The sequence below is a fragment of the Corticium candelabrum genome, chromosome 22 (genome assembly GCF_963422355.1).
Source record: "Corticium candelabrum chromosome 22, ooCorCand1.1, whole genome shotgun sequence".
In the NCBI taxonomy this organism is placed as follows: Eukaryota; Metazoa; Porifera; class Homoscleromorpha; order Homosclerophorida; family Plakinidae; genus Corticium; species Corticium candelabrum.
This window is the reverse complement of record NC_085106.1, coordinates 4572482-4590580: the sequence shown is the minus strand read 5'-3', so window position 1 is coordinate 4590580 and position 18099 is coordinate 4572482. Positions and strand designations below refer to the sequence as shown.

The 18099-nt window shown below is 39.9% G+C and overlaps 2 protein-coding genes across 2 annotated transcripts; one reads left to right on the top strand and one right to left on the bottom strand.

Moving 5' to 3' along the window:
- The first annotated feature begins 914 nt into the window (after positions 1-914).
- LOC134197586 (uncharacterized) lies at positions 915-8027 on the top strand. The gene is made up of 5 exons (XM_062666933.1): positions 915-1021; positions 1114-1193; positions 4648-4742; positions 4931-7415; positions 7473-8027. The coding sequence occupies exons 1-5, from the start codon at positions 984-986 to the stop codon at positions 7790-7792; spliced, it is 3018 nt and encodes a 1005-aa protein (XP_062522917.1). The 5' UTR covers positions 915-983; the 3' UTR covers positions 7793-8027.
- Positions 8028-8258: 231 nt separating this feature from the next.
- LOC134197587 (exocyst complex component 3-like) lies at positions 8259-18053 on the bottom strand. The gene is made up of 25 exons (XM_062666934.1): positions 17952-18053; positions 17836-17892; positions 17701-17780; positions 17413-17643; positions 17268-17349; positions 17164-17202; positions 15740-15849; positions 15572-15685; positions 13652-13757; positions 13504-13587; positions 12447-12520; positions 12298-12390; positions 12077-12236; positions 11979-12020; positions 11867-11918; positions 11251-11324; positions 11139-11192; positions 9637-9737; positions 9499-9570; positions 9366-9446; positions 9219-9290; positions 8858-8972; positions 8725-8799; positions 8569-8661; positions 8259-8497 (listed from the first exon to the last, which is right to left on the bottom strand). Exons 1-25 carry the CDS (start codon positions 18036-18038, stop codon positions 8378-8380), a joined length of 2268 nt encoding a protein of 755 aa, XP_062522918.1. The 5' UTR covers positions 18039-18053; the 3' UTR covers positions 8259-8377.
- Between the last annotated feature and the right edge of the window lie 46 nt (positions 18054-18099).

The following is an 18099-nucleotide window of genomic DNA, read 5'->3' as shown; positions in this document are numbered from 1 at the left end:
TATAACCCATGACAACAGACCTGGATGTTTCTATGCGCTCACTGGTTGTATGTGTCAGTTGCCTCTTCTAGGAACAGCTTTAAGTACCAGATACATACACTCATTCACTTCTGGCTCAGAGAAGCGTCTGGAAACCACGAGAACTTGACTAATTTGACCATACCAGAACCAAACTGACCAGCCATTTAGTGCATTCTTCAGCGTTGATGACATCCATTTGAGGACTTTGACCTACAGTTATGCTGCACAGCACAACACAGGGATTGGTGGGTTTACGATGGAAAACATCAAGCGTCTGTGTAGAGAAGGTCTAGCAAACGTTACTGTGGAAAAGTGGGCAAACTGCGTGAATCACGTACGTGAGAAGGTGGAGAAGCATTACAGGACAATACACGGTGTGTTAGACGACGTTGTAGAGCAGATGGTCATTGAATTCGAAGTTGGTCCTGAATCAGAAGATTCGTCGTCGTCTGAAACTGAAAGTTCCAAGGATGAAGAGTAGAAACGGACCCTAGACGCACTCTTTCCTAGCTAGCTGACACCCCAACTGGGAAGTTTACTGTGTTGGGTTACTGTTAACAACCTGCTAGCTATAACAATTATGTACTTAGCTTTATGCAATTAACCCTAATTCCGCCTTAGTCCCGCCTTTCTCCGCCCCCTAACTCATTAAAATACAGGAAATTGGCTCTATTAACTTCAGCTACGTCTCTGTAGCCCAACAGTGAGTGTAATTAGATCCGGCAAGTGAAGAGCTTTCGATTGATACCAATATCCGCCCGGAGGGCAACATCTTTGTCGCGCAAATGGCCACATTCCACCAGTCTCTCTAATGCGCGAACGCACTTTAGTGAAAAATTCCAATGGCTTCTATCCGGGGACGCGCCTTTGTTCTCGTCTCGTGATTTCGAGTTTCTACGAGCGTGGCGGTTTCCTGGGCGAGCAGCAGCTGGGTTTACACGTCTAGCTAAAGATACTGCAAGATGCCAGACTGCACTCCAAGATTGAAATCATTGTTGCTGTAAGCATGCATCAAGTCATGCCTCTGAGCTACCATGCAGTCAAGAAACTTGCGTTTGTTACCTTAATTAACCGCTGCTCGACTTTCTATAGAGTCTTAGCATTCTTCACAGCTGTGTGTGTACAAGCGGGCGACAAGTACGACGCTTTCGAGCAAGACAAACGACTGAGAGGTAAAACATACGTACGTCCTGAATTCATGATCATGACTGACTTCTTGTGTTCTAGTAAATACGTACAGGCTCTGTATTTGCTAGAACATAAGCCATTTGCAACCAGCTAGCTTCTGCCGCGTTACTAGTCTAACCTACTAGTCTAGAAAGGGTAGCATAGCGTTTGTCTGAGAAACATATGTTAGGTAAACAGGATGCATGCCCCCATGCCGGTCTCTGCACGTCTAATGATAATAATGAATATTAGGCCTGCGCCGCCAGTTGGAAAGTGCTACATGCATGTTTCCGTATCAGTGTCAGCGTAGTTGACGGACGGATGTCACAACATCTACAATGGGTTGCCAAAGTCTTGGTATGTGGTAGCTATGGCTTGTAAAATCAACAATGCAGTGATCTATGTAGCCATATCCAATATGCTACACTAATTATAATTAAGACTTTGCTTTGATTACAGCAGCAATTCTGCTCTCCACTATTACTAAAGTTTTTGAATTAGTTCCAGTGGTAGCTAGTTGTGCCACTCGACTATGATTGTTTCTTTTTGTTGGATGGACCTGAAGGTCTGTTGCAAACTTCCTCTGCCCAAATTTTCTATGGGATTGAGATCATTCAGTGCCAAGCTATTGACAACACACCATCGTCCTGTTTCCATCTGGTAATACTCTACATCTTTGCAAGGTGGGAGGCTGGATTGTCATACTGCAGAAATGTTGGCTTCCATTAGCCTCTTGCATGTGTTCTATTATATAAAAACCAGAGGGAGAAAATGTTCATTAAGAGTATTGATGTATCTTTGTCCTGTTACATCAACTTCAATGAAAGCAAGATGCCCGACACCGTTACTTGACACCACTCCCCAGATCATGACCTGCCTTGTTGGACAGTTCCGACCGTGCACATGGGTAACCACTGTTGGTTAGATTTCCTCTATACATATATTTTGCCATTATCATTTCCATTTAGCCTAGTCTTGCTTTTGTCGGTAAGGCCATATTTCCCCACTCCTTCAAGGTCATGCCTTTGTGCTCTTGGGGCCACTGCACCCTCTTCCTTTTGTTGGTGTTGCTAATAGAAGGTTTCTTTCACACGGCTCGTCCTCTATATCCAGTTCCTTCAGTCTTCTTCTAGTTGTTCCATGGCTAAATGTTTTTATTGAGATGAGTGGCTTCATTTCTGAAAGATAACCTTGCAAGAAGATCTCCTGCTGTAAATTCCCTGATAATAAATCTTTTGTAGGTGCCACAGATCCCGAGATGTTGCTATATACCCGAGGTCTTCTATTCCTAGCCTTGTTGGCTGCCGCGATGCAGTTACTTTGTACTTCTTTAGTATGTTTGCCATTGTGGACAGCAGCCGCTTAATTAAGCTTCCTGGCTGCAGCTAATATTGTCCTTCTGCCTTCACCATGCCAACAATCTCTGATCGCTCTACAGTGGTGAGTTCTTCTTTGTAAGGAATGTGTGCATGATCTAAGAAGACTGCCTTGTCGACTATGTTCAGTAGCATAGGAACCTATAGATTTGGTTGAGCAGACCTGCACACATTTGTACAAGAAAGCGTGACTGTGCAGAACAAGGCTAAATGTACTATTAATTAATTAATCATATGTATGCATGTAACATAGCAAAACAGGAAACCAACATGAACACTATAATGTTAGTTTAGCATGTTATGTCAATGCTATCAGTTTCTATGTCTGCCTTTCTAGTATATTATCTGGTCACTTGACAGCTGGAATAGTTGAAGGGGCAAGCGCCTGCACCCCACCCCACCCCCTTCTTACGCCTATGGTGTTTGCTATGACATTTGTATGTAAGTTAGACAACACAAAAAACTTGCAAACCATAGTGTTTGTGTACCCTACCAAGACTTTTGGCAACCCACTGTATGTGTGAACTCCATTGTCCTGTGGGGTGCTGAAAAACATTAACTATTATTATAAATATTTCTGTTTTGTCAGAAATGCTGCAGTCTTATTTGCAGATAAAATTTGACACAAGTGCTCACAGATAACATGTATCCAGTCTACACCTTGAGTAATTAATTATTTAATAAAATAATCTCAATCATTCTGTTCCAGTCTAAGAGCATGTTCACACCGGGCCTAATCATGATTAGTTTGGCATTAGTGCACTGACGCCACTCATTCACACCAGTCCTAATCATGATTAGTGTAACACCATTCTAATGCTTTAAAAGAGTAGCATTAGGATCGCATTAGTGGTGTTACAGTGGTTGCATGTGACTTTGAAATGTGGGTTAGTAATACAAGAAGAGCATGCCACTGATGTGGTGTTGTATGTTTATTAAATGTACAAATACAGCAACAACATGGCTACTTCCTGCCGTCTCCTAGAGCAATGGATTCGTCAAGACAATTCACGCAAGTTCTTGGCAGATATGGCAGATAAAAACTGTTGAGGCTAATTACACTCACATGCCCACGTGACTTACTAATCATAGCTAGCAGTGTGAACGTGCTTGCGTTAAGGTTGGCCTAATCATAGTTAGCCTAATCATAGTTAGTCCAGATGTTGGTGTGAACATGCTCTAAGGCAGTCAGCTAGTACATTAGGTGGCCAAGAGATAGCCTTGTCCTGTTATACGGGAACCGGGGGCACGATGGCACGAGAAGGTCTGGTACGAGGCTAGCCAAGATGTATGTCACAAACATTTGACATGTAATTGAGATACGAGGGTGCAGTACCTCAATTGCATAAGATTTTAAATCAATTATGAAATTAAAATTTTGATGTCATAATTTACAGTGATAGATATCAGAATGCTTATGTCACAATGCTATGCAGATGGTTTGTGGATCATTGTTGAAATAGTCTGATGTATATAGCTACATTTGTGGCATTATCATGCATTAGCCTCAGGAGCTAATCAATCATTACAAGAAATGGAGAGCAAATTCTCTGTCATAAAATACTTATTGGAGTGCTCTGAATGCACATGTCATGATGTGAGTTTCACTTGGACACCTAGATCTAAGCACATTGTTATTTTAGAGGACACTTTGGATTATATAGGAAAGACATTAAATACACTAATTGAAAATCTGCATTTACATGGTTTGAAAAGCGATGTCCTTGACTGATGTTGCACCGAACTTCATTGCATTTAGCTTGCACCATCAATGACAAAGTGCTTTCCTTTGCTATAACAGCAACGGTTGACTAAATCTCTGTTATAAATTTTGCAAATTTACAGTGGGCATAACGTCTGGCCAACTTTTAATAAGAAGGAAAGGTAGCTTAGAGAGAGCAATTGAAAACCCTTGCAAAGCCTCTGAACCAGTGTACTGAACAGTAAGTTAATTAATAAGCGATTCCTCGGTAGTCTTTCTTATTGGTGTTTCTTCATCTGTGCACCTGCAACTACAGAGACACCAATTCATGCTTCCATGTGCCAGCATTAATTAATTAAGGTAATTAGAATTTTTTTACAGAGCAAATTAAGTTGGAAAGAGCTGTAAAGTTGGCAGCTGCTCCAGCGGGTGCATTTGAAGCTGGAACAGGCCATATTTCTCCTGGTACAATGAAGGTGGGTGTAGAATAAATGCAGTCATTACGGCAAGCACGCGTGCGTGCGCGCTCGCACACACACACACACACACACACACACACACACCACATGCACAGTGTATAACACAACACACATACCCATGCAGCATAGCGCATTCATGCTTATGCAAGCAGTGACTCCTGCTAATTAATCTGATAAATTAATAGGTACAGAGAGACCAACCTCAATGTGATACAAGCAGTCCTCCGTGTATTGGCATTAATGCAGATCGACCATGCTACATGGACAGACCTCGCTTTCATTTTGCTGGTCGCTTTCGATGTGATATTTCAACAATCAACAATGTATTCAACAACTTCAACTCAGCCACATTTTCTCCAGTGAACGAAGTGGTCATGGATAACAATAATGCTCGGTTTAATCCATTGGGGACTGCTGCTTTTGATTTCTATAACACATACATCACAAGTGTCTGCTCTGCTACTGAAGCTGACTGCTCGACGGAAGACCTTCTTGTTGGAAGCTCTATTGACACAGCCATGTCAGCTGTGAGCGCAAAAATGGTTGATATTGATGTAGAAATGCAGTCTGCTTCAAAAATATTTGGGCTCAACCTCGGCGTGGACGGATATCTCAGCAATCCACCTGTAATGAAGGCAACCTTCCATCCAGCTGCGTTTACCAATCTCTGGCCTCTTGTTGTCAACAGCCAGGGAGGCTTTATTGCTATGGCAGCAAGGTATCAATCATATCTAAACGTCGACTGGAACAATGATCTGTTGGCAGAACCTGATGATCCAAACAAGGACAAATATAAAATTTTGAGGCAATTGAAAGAGACTAGTCCCGATGTATTGTCAGTCTCATTCACAACTTACATTTATAACACAAATGACAGCAACACAAATTGGACATACGGATATGTTGTAGGTACAGTCGGCCCTGGCACTGTTGCAGAACCAGAAAACTATATCCGTGAGCGTTTCTTTAGATTTGCTGATGGAGAATCATCAACCGGAGACATAATTTTTTCATCTCAGTTTAAAGTCACATCAAGTAGTTTGACTGTTGACTTTAGTAATGCTTTAAGCAGACGACTGGTCGACGGTGACTTTGTCCTCAATACAGAGGATCTGGGATCTGAATTATGTATCTACACCCAAACAACTGACGCAGAACTTGGTCGAATAGAGCTATCAGAACAATGGTTTCAGACAACAGCAGGAATACAACAATTCCAATTACCATCTCAGTACACTAATTCAGTCAATCAGGAATATTTGAAAGTTGTGAAATGCACTGACCAAACTGTGCTAATGGTTGAAACAGAAAATGTCGTGAGACCGACAGACACATTTGTACAATGGATGAATCCTGGTGAAAGTGTAGACAAGACGTTTTTTGTCACAAATAAAGGAGTGCCACAGTGTAATTATGCTATCACATTTCAAGTACACTTAGTACAGGATAATATACCTTGGAACAAACGAGAGCAAGCCCGAAATGCAATAAAAGTCAATGACAAGGAAACAGACACTGTATACACAAATTGCACTGGTTTTGCAACAGTCACCTTAACAGCTACTGATCCAGGCATACCTCGCGATTTTGTAGATGGATGCGTGCTGGTAGTAAGCTTTACCAGTGATGACGGTCTCTTTTCAGACAGCAGCTTGCTCATACGTTTGTTCAGCGACTTCCCATACGACAGCACTGCAAAGGGCAAGCCGTCTTGGTATGGAGAAAATGGCGTTTACAGCATCTTTCAGCAGTATGACAATCTTTACCCAATCATGCGGAAAATTGTAAGGCTAGGGGACTACAACAGTGTGACTGATCCACGTAACATTCAATACATCAAGATGGCAATGGAATTACCATTTGATCACCCGAGTTTTATGCCTGTTACGAGGGATCTGTCTCAAAAGAAGAAGCAGATGATACTTGACTGGCTCAATCAAGACTATCCACCCAAGAAGGGCAAAAGAGGAAAGATGGAAATCGAGGACTTGCGAAAAAATCTGCAGCTAGCCATACAAGTTGAACATTCGACTATACCTGTCTATATGTATGCCATGTATTCAATTAAAGAAGGATACAATGAAGAGATTGCAGAAATAATAAAGAGTGTTGCAATAGACGAGATGCTTCACATGGCTTTAGCTGCAAATCTTCTTATTTCTGTTGGTGGGAGTCCCGACTTTGTCAGTCCCGATTTCATTCCTGTATATCCAAGCAGGATGCCAGGAGGGCTGCATCCAGCACTTGAACTCCGTTTGTCACCCCTCAGCATCAGCCTGGTGAGAGATGTATTCATGCACATCGAAACTCCTAAGTATCTGACTGAGGAGGATGAACATCCCCATAATGACACCATCGGAGGGTTTTACAAAAGGCTGAGGAAGAACCTGAAGAGGTTAGAGAAAGAAGCAAATGAACAGGGTGAATCAATTTTTGGACATGCTGACCAGCAAGTACAGTATAACCTGCCAGGCCACTTGGAGATATCTAAAGTTACAAATCTAGATGAGGCTTTAAGTGCTATTGATTTGATTGCAGAACAAGGCGAGGGAAGTTCACAAATTGACCCTCGAGATGAGTATGAACAACTAGCTCACTATTTTAAATTTAAAGAAATAGTAGAAGGTCATCACATCTTCCGGAAGCCAAACGGCAATCTAGAATTTATTGGTGAGTCATTTGGCACTGTAGTTTACTATAAGAATTTTAAACATGTGTTGTTTTTAGGTGCCCCAGTTACATTAGATATGAATGGTGTATGGCCACTTCCCCATAATCCACGCACTTTTGATTATCCTAAAAATTCAAGAGCACGAATGCTGGCTGAAGGATTCGGACGTCATTACTTGGATATGCTCAATCAACTACACATCGTGTTTAATGGTCAGCCAGATGACATAATATCTGCTTTCAGTGCCATGTTCCTTCTTAACATTCGCGCCAAAGAAATGGTAGCTGTGCCAATTAAAACAGGAGAACCCTCATTGCATGCTGGGCCAACATTTGACAACCCTCTCCATCTCTTCTATGAAAGCAAATATCTCTGAATTGGCCAGTCAGCAAAGAAAGACTGATGTTGTCTCTAGGGTATCTGCTGGCTGTTGCATGTGTTGGTAGATTGACTAGCATCATCTGTGTATGTGTCAGCCATTTGTGTCAGAAACTGAATAGTTGAATCAGAATTCTTGGTAGGACAATGTAGCTGTAACTAGTCCGAGTACATAGTAGCCAGTTGAATGTTCTGATTTATAAGCAGTTAACATAACAATCTTGAATGTTCAATGTACAGATGCCCAGTTGTTGCCACTGTACCAATGCTTACTATAGCTGTGAAAAAGATTACCAGAAGCAACCAAGCTAACCTATGCAGGCTTTGTAAAGAGTAGATAGAGAGAATCATCTGTTACTTGCACTTGCAATGTAGACTTAAAGCGCCAATGCTATCAATAAGAGAATGAAGATCATTTAAAAGATGTCTCCTAATTACTTAGGGCTATTATTAGCACAACTACATAACAATGTGTAAAATTTTAATTCAAAGTCTATAATCTCATTTACCTAACAGTATGTACTCAATTCCTCAATCCCTAAGTATCAATTGCTAGCAATAATACTTAGCTATAATACATTGCCTAGTTGAAAAGACCACCTGAAGCAATATGAATTTCACTAAAGTAACCTCGTTGAACATCCCTATATTCGCCTTCCTCTCTATCAGAGTCAGCATTCGCCAACTTTGTTTGGGCAATAATCTGTCAAACACATACACCACTGCCAAAAATAGTACATACTTGAATACATCTGCCACATCAAAATATATGACCTCTTTAGCTTGTGACTTGCTCACATCACCTCGAACACTCAACAATGCCATAGCATGTTCTTCCCTCATGTCGGGGTGTTTATTAACAAGTCCCTATCATCAAAAACCAAAATCATAACTAACAATCCTAACTTTGGCACAAAACAAAAATAACACCTCGAGTTCCAAAGACAATAAACTGATATCCTTAATTTCTATCACATCAGCTAGAGTCTCCAGTACAGTGCATGTCTGCAACACAATGTATAAAATTAGATAAGAATGCCTATTGGTTACATACACTGCATACTGAAGGCACTGCTGCTTCACTGAGTTTCTGGAATATACTGCCAATGTGCATAGCCTCTTTCTTGATCTTCTCGGCAGCTTTTTTGCGTTCATCCTTTGACTTGAACTGTGTTTTCCTTAACAAAAAGAATAATTACTAAAGTCCATAAGAAGTCACATTATTCTTGCACAGCCAGCCCTCCCCTTTTGACTTTGAACAGTGGGGAAGGTGTGTGGTGTGTGTGTGTGTGTGTGTGTGTGTGTGTGTGTGTGTGTGTGTGTGTGTGTGTGTGTGTGTGTGTGTGTGTGTGTGTGTCCTTCCCTGCCATTGAAAGTTAAGGGGGGGAGGGGCTGGCCACAATAAACTAAAGCCACATTATTACTTTTCTAGCATTGCCGTGATATACTTCACAAGCAGCCTGTCCTGAGCTCGTTGTATAAGGTAGTTATAAAAGCTATACATGTATAAGCACAAAGCGTAAGCTTAATTAACTCAAACAAGTTAGCACATCAAACAGTTGTCTACTAACTTCTCTTTCAAGTGTTTAAAATCTGCTCCATAATCTTGCATTGTCACATCAACTGTTGATAGCGCACCTCCCGACTGCAGCCTTTACAACAGACATCAGAAAATTTCACAACTCACAATTCCTAGGACCAAACCATTTCTTGTTGAAGAGCTGGTCCAGGTGAGGTTCTAGATCTGTATATACCATATCAAGTAAGTAGTCACAGCTAACAGTTATTAAATACAATATCATATTAGATATAAATAATGACCACATAATCAGACATGCATGCCTCATCTGAGATATCTCTTGGAATGCGATAGCCGTCTCATCAAAATGCTGTTCCACACGCTTCTCTTCCTCCACACCTACATCACCATTCAATACACGGACCTATCACAAAAAATGGAACACAAAATGAGCAGGCTATTTGACATGTAGATAGGTCAACGTGAAGTACAGAAACACCAGTGATCTTGCAGAAAATTACAATATTGATAACTGAATGTGACTTTTGTCTGTATTAAAGATGACAAGGTTGACATAACAATACAGACATGAACCAAAATCATAAAGAATCAGTAAAATAGAAAAACACACATAATGCAGGGACAACCACAATGAACAGAAACCAACATCATAGACGGACACGTAAGTATTTGAGCTAGTTACATAGGCAACAAGACAGACAAAAAAAACCAGAATATACACAAGTGCACATACTAAAAAGCAGTAACTGTCATAAATGTTTCGCCTAAGTTGGTAACTACAACATCACACAACTATAAGATACAATGATACTTCATTATTAGTCAACAAAAGTGGTAGCAACAACACCAAATTATCTACTAGTTTACTGGCTAAGGAAGTGGCTACCAAAATAAAGCAAAACCTCATGCTCTCCTAACTGCCATAATGATATGCTACATGTATGAAATTAATTTGTATAATAACTCAGAAAGGAATATAACAGTCGGACATGGGGCATATTGTCCGACTAAGTGTGGACACTGTCCGTTCTAATCATTCATTGGAAATTAAGCCTGGTTTAGAGTATACAGAAAACTGAGCGAAAAGCCTGTTAGTCAATTAGGTTTACTAAGTTACAAACTTTTACAAGATACTTAAGCATTTAGCTTGCAATGTGCCAAGGATTTGCTGGGTGAGTTGGCCATAGTCCTTGCATCCTGACCAACTTCAGTCTATACATGTCACATGTCACTATGAATTGATCGGTTGCTGTAAGCCTACAAATTCGCAGATCGTAACGGGAAGTATCAGTTACACTGCAGAGGGCAAATTCGTTGAATGAGCCAAATCTACCACGTCACACATCGCAATACAACAGGTAACATCTCACATCTAATTGATAATCTTGTATTTTACATTTAACGGAACACTCTTGTTGCACTTGGCATATTGAAACTTACATGAACTGACCAACACAGAAACCGACAAAAACATGCACTGCCATATCACAAATGCATCTACAAAAAAATTTCAAGTTTAATTACTTTGTCAAAACATCCTGTTTATGCATAGTTTGTATAAAATGGAACAAACAGACCAGCATTACTTCTATAGTAAGGTAAAGCTTGTAATCATCTCAGATACAAACCTATAACAACTGACAGAAAGACAAGTAGAAAACTATTTCTGTGCATGTACTAAACATACCCAGCCCTACAAACAGATATCTTGAGAAGCCAAGAAACAAAGAGCAGTAATAACAAACACTGACAGCCACAGAAATATAACAAAATATTATGCAATTATGACAACATATCACGTTACCTTCATCTGTTGTGTGAAGTCAGTACAAAATTGGCAGTTGTTTGCTATTGCCATCTACTAGCAAAACCACATGACCATGTGCTAAAGTCACTCATAGAAATCATATCATCACCATATACTCCACAAAATACCGAGGCTCTTTACGTTCAGTCTGCCAATACTTTATTTTAAATTCATCAACAGCAGCTAAAGCAGAAAAAATAAGAGTTGGTTTCGACAACACACATGCCCAACACATACACACACACACACACACACACACGCGCGCACACACACACACACACACACACACACACACACACACTAGGGTTAAGACAGATGTTTGAATATTTGAATATTCTAAGATTTCTTGGCTTTCAAAATATGACATTCAAATTTGGAACCTTCGTAGTTGCATACGAATCAAATTAAGTGTCAATGACGGCATCTTTCCAATGTGTGTTTGGTGACAGGCAAATTGACAGCAAACTTGCTGACTGGTTATGTACAGTATGTTGCAGCTGAGCATTCTGAGCCTACAGTCAACAACAATCAATCCCAGGCTTCTGGTGAGCAGAAGATTTCCGGAAAGCCAGACTGGCCAAGAAGATCAAATATTTTTGGACAAACATCTGAATGTTTATTTCATACATACGTCTCAATCCTACTGTGCACGTGCACACACACACACACACACACACACACACACACACACACACACACACACACACACACACACACACACACACCTTTGTACTTTTCACAAAACATATCTAACACATCCATGCACACTTGAAGAACCTGAAGTTAAGCAGTTAGTATGAGAAAACAATAAAGAATTTCAATATCACAACATGCCACCTGCATCTTCAGTTTCGTTCCAACGGTGTCCACAACACTTAGCTGCAAACACGTGCACTATTAGAATATGCACAGCAAATTCAAAATGTCCCAATTACATTTTGATCAAGCATCTGGAACAGAAGAACAGCAACCGCCGTGTGATAGTGTCCATTAACATCAGCATCTGGACACTGGGTGCGAGACCAGTCTTGAATATCAGCCTCAATCATGCGATGAGCATACCCCCTCAGCGCCTGTCTGGTCTTATCAGTGTAACTACAAATACATAGAAAAGACAGCTGATGATGAGCCAAACCAATACTATATGACACAATACTCTTTCTCCAACTCAGCTATGGCTGATGATGACAACAAAGGTTCATCAAACCTTGAGATATCAACATTCACCTTAGGATTTCTCATCATTTCCCTACCACACTCATACATATTAAAACAAAACACACACTGAAATTGCAGTAAACATACGGATAATGAGCCACCCATGACAACAGATGAATTATCTCATTAGCCTCTCTCTGTTGACTAGCAGTGTCCTCTAACTATAAAAGAACATTACATAGATATCTGCATCCATGGTTGGAAGGTGTGATCACAATAAATTACCCAGAGTCTGAAATCTTCCCAAGAACAATTAAGCTGAGGCAACTTATCAATGGCAAACCCAGAGACTCGAGGTAATATATTGTGATAACACCAAACCAGACAATTTGATTAAGTGATTTGTTGTATGATTACTTGGACTGCTGGCCATTACTTTTTGGTCAAATATCGTGAGGAGTGTAGGATGTTTATGGTTTTGACTTCTGTTGACAAGAAAGCCACAATATGACATACTATAAGGGTACAGTAGGACACCACTTATCCCACACTCAGTTATCCGACAGCACGAATTATTCGACAGTGCATGGCTTGTCTGAACTGCGATGAAAACTACAGCAAGAAGAGCGAAAGCATTGATCCAGACTAAGATTAGTGGTTACTTTAAGTCTTGACAGTTCCTATTAGTGTTCTCCCTAGTCAAAGAAGTTGTACTGTATTAGTTGTTACATGTACAATTAGATGTTGAGCTTCTTTAAATATTCTGCAGTCGTTTTCAAAATGCATCAGTTATCCGACGTTTTCAGTTATCCAACGTCCTTTCGATCCCATGCCAGTCGGATTAGTGGCGTCCTACTGTAACAACAAAGCCACATGGTTATCAACCATGTGTTCTCCATGTGTTAAATAGACACTAGGTCCAGTTACTTTTACTCACAGTAAATGTTTGTGTTGGAAAACCGTGACTGATATTGCTTTTTGTGTGTTTCTAAAACACATTTAGGTAATTTAGAGAATTCTGCAATTCGGTTCAATTACAGCATCGATTTCCATGACATTTATTAACCAGTCACTAAAGAGTTTGCAGCTGTGTTGCTAAGCTGGCGGTAGTTTATGGCACAAAAAGAGAGATGGCATCAGCAGTCCGATATATGTTCAATCATAAAACAAATACAGTACATATAGTAATTATGATTATACTGACCAAAGTCCGAAGACAATGATGGTACATGACTATGTAATGATCAACGATGTTATACTGTGGTGGAAAACATGGCACAAACAGTGTCTACACAATAACAGCGTAATGATTAACAAATACCTGAACACAGCAAAGGGAAGGCATTGCAAACCTTAACAATGTCAATATCTTCAATGACAGTGCGCTTAACTAGCTCCAGATAAACTGCAAGCCAAATCTTGTTCTCACCACTGTCAAGAGGTTGTTGACTTTCAAATCTGTTATGTCACATACAAGTAAGTGTACACTAACGTTCAAAGACAGGGTACAAACATACACAAAATGCCATATGTCTGTGTATGCGTGTGTGTGTGTGTGTGTGTGTGTGTGTGTGTGTGTGTGTGTGTGTGTGTGTGTGTGGTGTGTGTGTGTGCATGTGTGTGCGTGTACGTGGAGTGCATGCTTGAGTATGTGTGAATACATTAATTATGTCTGATTCAATATATATTATACATATGCAACTAATCATCTGAACAACATGACGACAGCAATATAATAAGCTGCTACAAAACGGGTGAACTGACAACCTGTGCTGAAAGCCTTGGTGCACATTCACATGCAACCTAGAGTATTCAGGATCTTGAATTTAACTTATCCAAGATCGTCCTTTGAAGTGAGAAAACTGACATAACTCAAAAAAGGGCAACAATTGCAAACCAAAAAAATAATCTAATAGTACAAACCCTCATGACTTAGCGATATTAGAACAAGGAGACATTCAAGATAACATTCGCTAATACTATTTATAGTATTGAAAACAATGCTGGAAGTTGTTGTTGAATAAAGTAAACATAAACAAATCAGATAATTAGGCTAAAAACTGCTAAACTTAAACTGCTTACCTACAGGAAATGTTAGGATCTCTTGCACACATTGAAGACAAACATCCAGCAAACACAAGTATAAGTGGAATACAAATAAACCATGCAGTTACCGCCTTTATAAATATTCAAACTAACAAGTCGTAGTTGCACAACTAGAGACATGCAAAAATCGTAAACGTATGTATGTATCAACTTCCTGAGAAAGTTTTTCTCATAGAAGACAAGTGTAAGATGTGCAACAGATAGTCCAATTACAGAAATAATGAAACCTCGGTTGCTAGCTTAAGCACAAGAAACAGCTACGCGACTAGGCTATACAAGGTGCATAGTGCTGCAAAAAACCACTAATTAAGAGCATGAGTAGTGTGCTAGACACACTTACTAAAAGTCTCCTAATTGAGTTAACATCAGCGATAACAATGATGGCATGTGCTGCATTCCAATTACTGTCAGTTTCTTGGGTCGTCCACAATGGTATTAATGTTCTCCTATGCGTGCTTGGGTTAACAAATTTCTATTGTAGATCTGTCAGATGATGAATCAAAACACTAAACCTATTCTGCCATAAATAAACAGCTATGAGTGTACTGACAAATAATAAAGGCATGAATGCTACAAAACAGTACCATTTTCAACACAAAATCATAAATCTGGAAAACTAATCAAATTGTGGATGCAAGTACTCCAAGCATTTTGAAAGCAACTGGTCAAGAGGTTCATGTATTGCTAGTTCTACATACCCTACTGCTCCCAATGTTTTCAAGTACTAACCTTTTCAAAATTTTAATCTTTAAAATTAATAGGATAACAGAAAAATAATAGTTTGGTCTCGAAAATTGTCAGTTGTCCAGGCTTTTGGTTTTTGTGCATGTGCATGAAACATCATCAAAAATGGCTGCTAGATGAAAGTGTGCAGCTCAAGATGACAACTAGAAATGCCAGAGAATTGAATCAGTTTGAAAGAATGAATAAACAAATAACTAAATTGAAAATACCTAATATTGCACATCAAGACCTCAAAAAATTAGGATTTGTAAAAAAATTCTAAATTATTTTGGAGTCTCAGTTTTCTTCTCATAGTTGTTACAACAAGCAATACATTGCAAACTACTGTTAGATTCACTCATGTTTGTTGGAATATAATTCTTTGCAACACTGGCTGAATCGCTATGTTAATCCTTTCTGCATGCAATGTTGCTAAGACTGACCTCTGCGTAGTTGCTTTCTCAAGAGCATCTAAGCATTTTCTTTTCCACTCTTTTGGTCTTCCAGGAGGCAGAAATCCAACAGCTTTCTCTTTTGCCAAAGCTTTAGTATCAGACCTGTTCATATAAACATCAACTAAAGATATCAACATGCCATAAAAAATTACCGACTTTTCTTCTCTCTCAATAATTCTCAGTGCAGTCACAAGCTTTGTGGGATCACTCCGAACAACATTAAGAGCTCGTTGCATAACAAACAACAGTTGTGTTGCCAGCATATCCTAAAAGCAAGCAAGATACACTGTCTTCATCTAGTCGCCAAGCTTCAATACATTTTACCATAGTTGCTCAAATATGCCTCCACCCCAGTGGTTCGTAAAGATCAAAGATAAACTATAGAACAGGACGTTGCTCAAAGAGGCCTACGCAAACTATACTGCTCAAGCATGTGTAATTTGCAGCTGGGTCATACTCGTGCAGGTACAGTAATGTGCAGATCCAGCTTTGTGACTAAGAAACCTTGAGTATAACCTATTAATACCATAATGTCACGTATAAACAAGCTGATCTCGAATATAAGCCAATCTCGAATAAAAGTTGAAAAACTGAATACCTGGTGCTGCATACAAGCCAGTTGCGTGTAGAAGCCAAGCTTCTATTCAAGATGCTCTGTACTAGTTCTACATGTGCATGCATTGGCGCATGCGTGTAGCGTTCAATGACATGGTCAATGAAGACAAAAAGGCTGGTGTTGCGACATGCTCTTTAATTTGGCACATCATGGTAGTCATGTTTACGATATATATGCGGTATCTCAATAAGTATTGCTTTTCAAATGGTGTATGGCTGTCATATCCATACCATAATGAATCTTGTTTGTTCAAATCATATATAAGCCTGTCTTCAATATGAATCTCTTAATATTAGCCTGAATTCCAATTTGGCTTATACAGAGATAAGCATACACAACATGAAATACAATAATACACAATATACAGTCAACCTTCGATATACCGAAACCACGATATACGACATTGCAATATAGCGACGTAGATAGCGTGAGACAAACGTGCATGCATACAAAACATGGTCCTTCGCCTCATGACATAACAACACTGACATACGAAAGAGAGTACAAAGAAGCATAAAAGTATAGAAATCTCTCTTGCTTTTCCGACATCCAGGTCACACAGCCTAGCCTCCCGTATGTGCACCTTTTGCTGAATGATGTACAAGTGAAGCAACAGTTGCTGTGTTTCATCTGCATAAATGGCTGCACGTAAACCTGGTTGATTCTAACCTTAAGAGGGCTTTTTAGCTACAAGTAGACGTTTACATTCCATTAGCATGTACAGTACTATGCATGCCATCCTAAGATAAATCACGTGCGTTATTATGGCCACCCCCACACTAAGATGAAACCATGTGCATTATTCGGGTTCCCACCCACGAAGATTTCATAGTGACCTCGGATATAATGACATCAAATCGCCGATCCCAAGTATGTTTTTATATCGAGGATTGACTATAATAACTAAACTATCATATTATAATTAATTAATTAAACAATTACTATTATTATTCACTCCACTTACTGACACAGATGCCACTTGTACAAAATAAGCATTCACAGGCTGCAGGTAAGCAAGCAAAAATTACCATCACTCAATCACAGCTGCTGATACAACACGATGCCTACATGTTTCTCAGTGATTTTCTCAGATGTTGTCTTATGCAATTGAAATAAAAGGTCATCTCTGGTTGCTTCCAAGTCAGTCAATCTAGTGCAAAGAAAGACAAGCAATTACAATATCAAGAACATTTCTTTCATACCACAACATTACAATTTATGAGCTTTCAGTAACTCTCCACTGTTAATGAGCTCCTCGGTCTCTACAACAGTTTCTGGTACGCGAACAATGTGCTTGAGATTGTCACAAGCCGCTGATAGTTGGTTGTGCTGCCTGCTGACATCTTTGATCTTATCAATGTCACGTGTCAACTGATGACACACTGAACACTGCTTATCCACATCTGCCATACTGTCCCGTATCTCTCGTATCTCTTGCACCGCACTAACTCAGGAGATTTTACTAAGGTTGTAATACTTCCCCAAACATTTCTTAGAACACCTTTTCAGTTTGGAAAGTCCTGTTTTGACGTCTTCTAGCTGAGTTTGTATTGACGTCTTCAGACGAGCTTCTACGCCAGCCTGAAATTGTCCAAGTCGGCCAAGTTTCTTGAAAATAAGTTACCGTTATTGTTACCTTTCGCCTCATAACCATTCTTCGGTGCTGTTCGACTTTCTCGAGATCTTCCGGTTTCTGTTGAGATACAAAACGGTGTGATTGAACAGGTAACCAGCATGTAGCAATGATCTTACTCTCAGTAAGGGGGCTACACGCCTTGCAGCCAGTTCGGCGACATCTGCTTCAATCTTTTGCAAGTCTGATTCGGCTTCTCCCTCCATTGCTGTAGAAATACCCGGATGTGAACGGCTTGCCGCTCCGGTCCACCACGGGCTGCGCAGG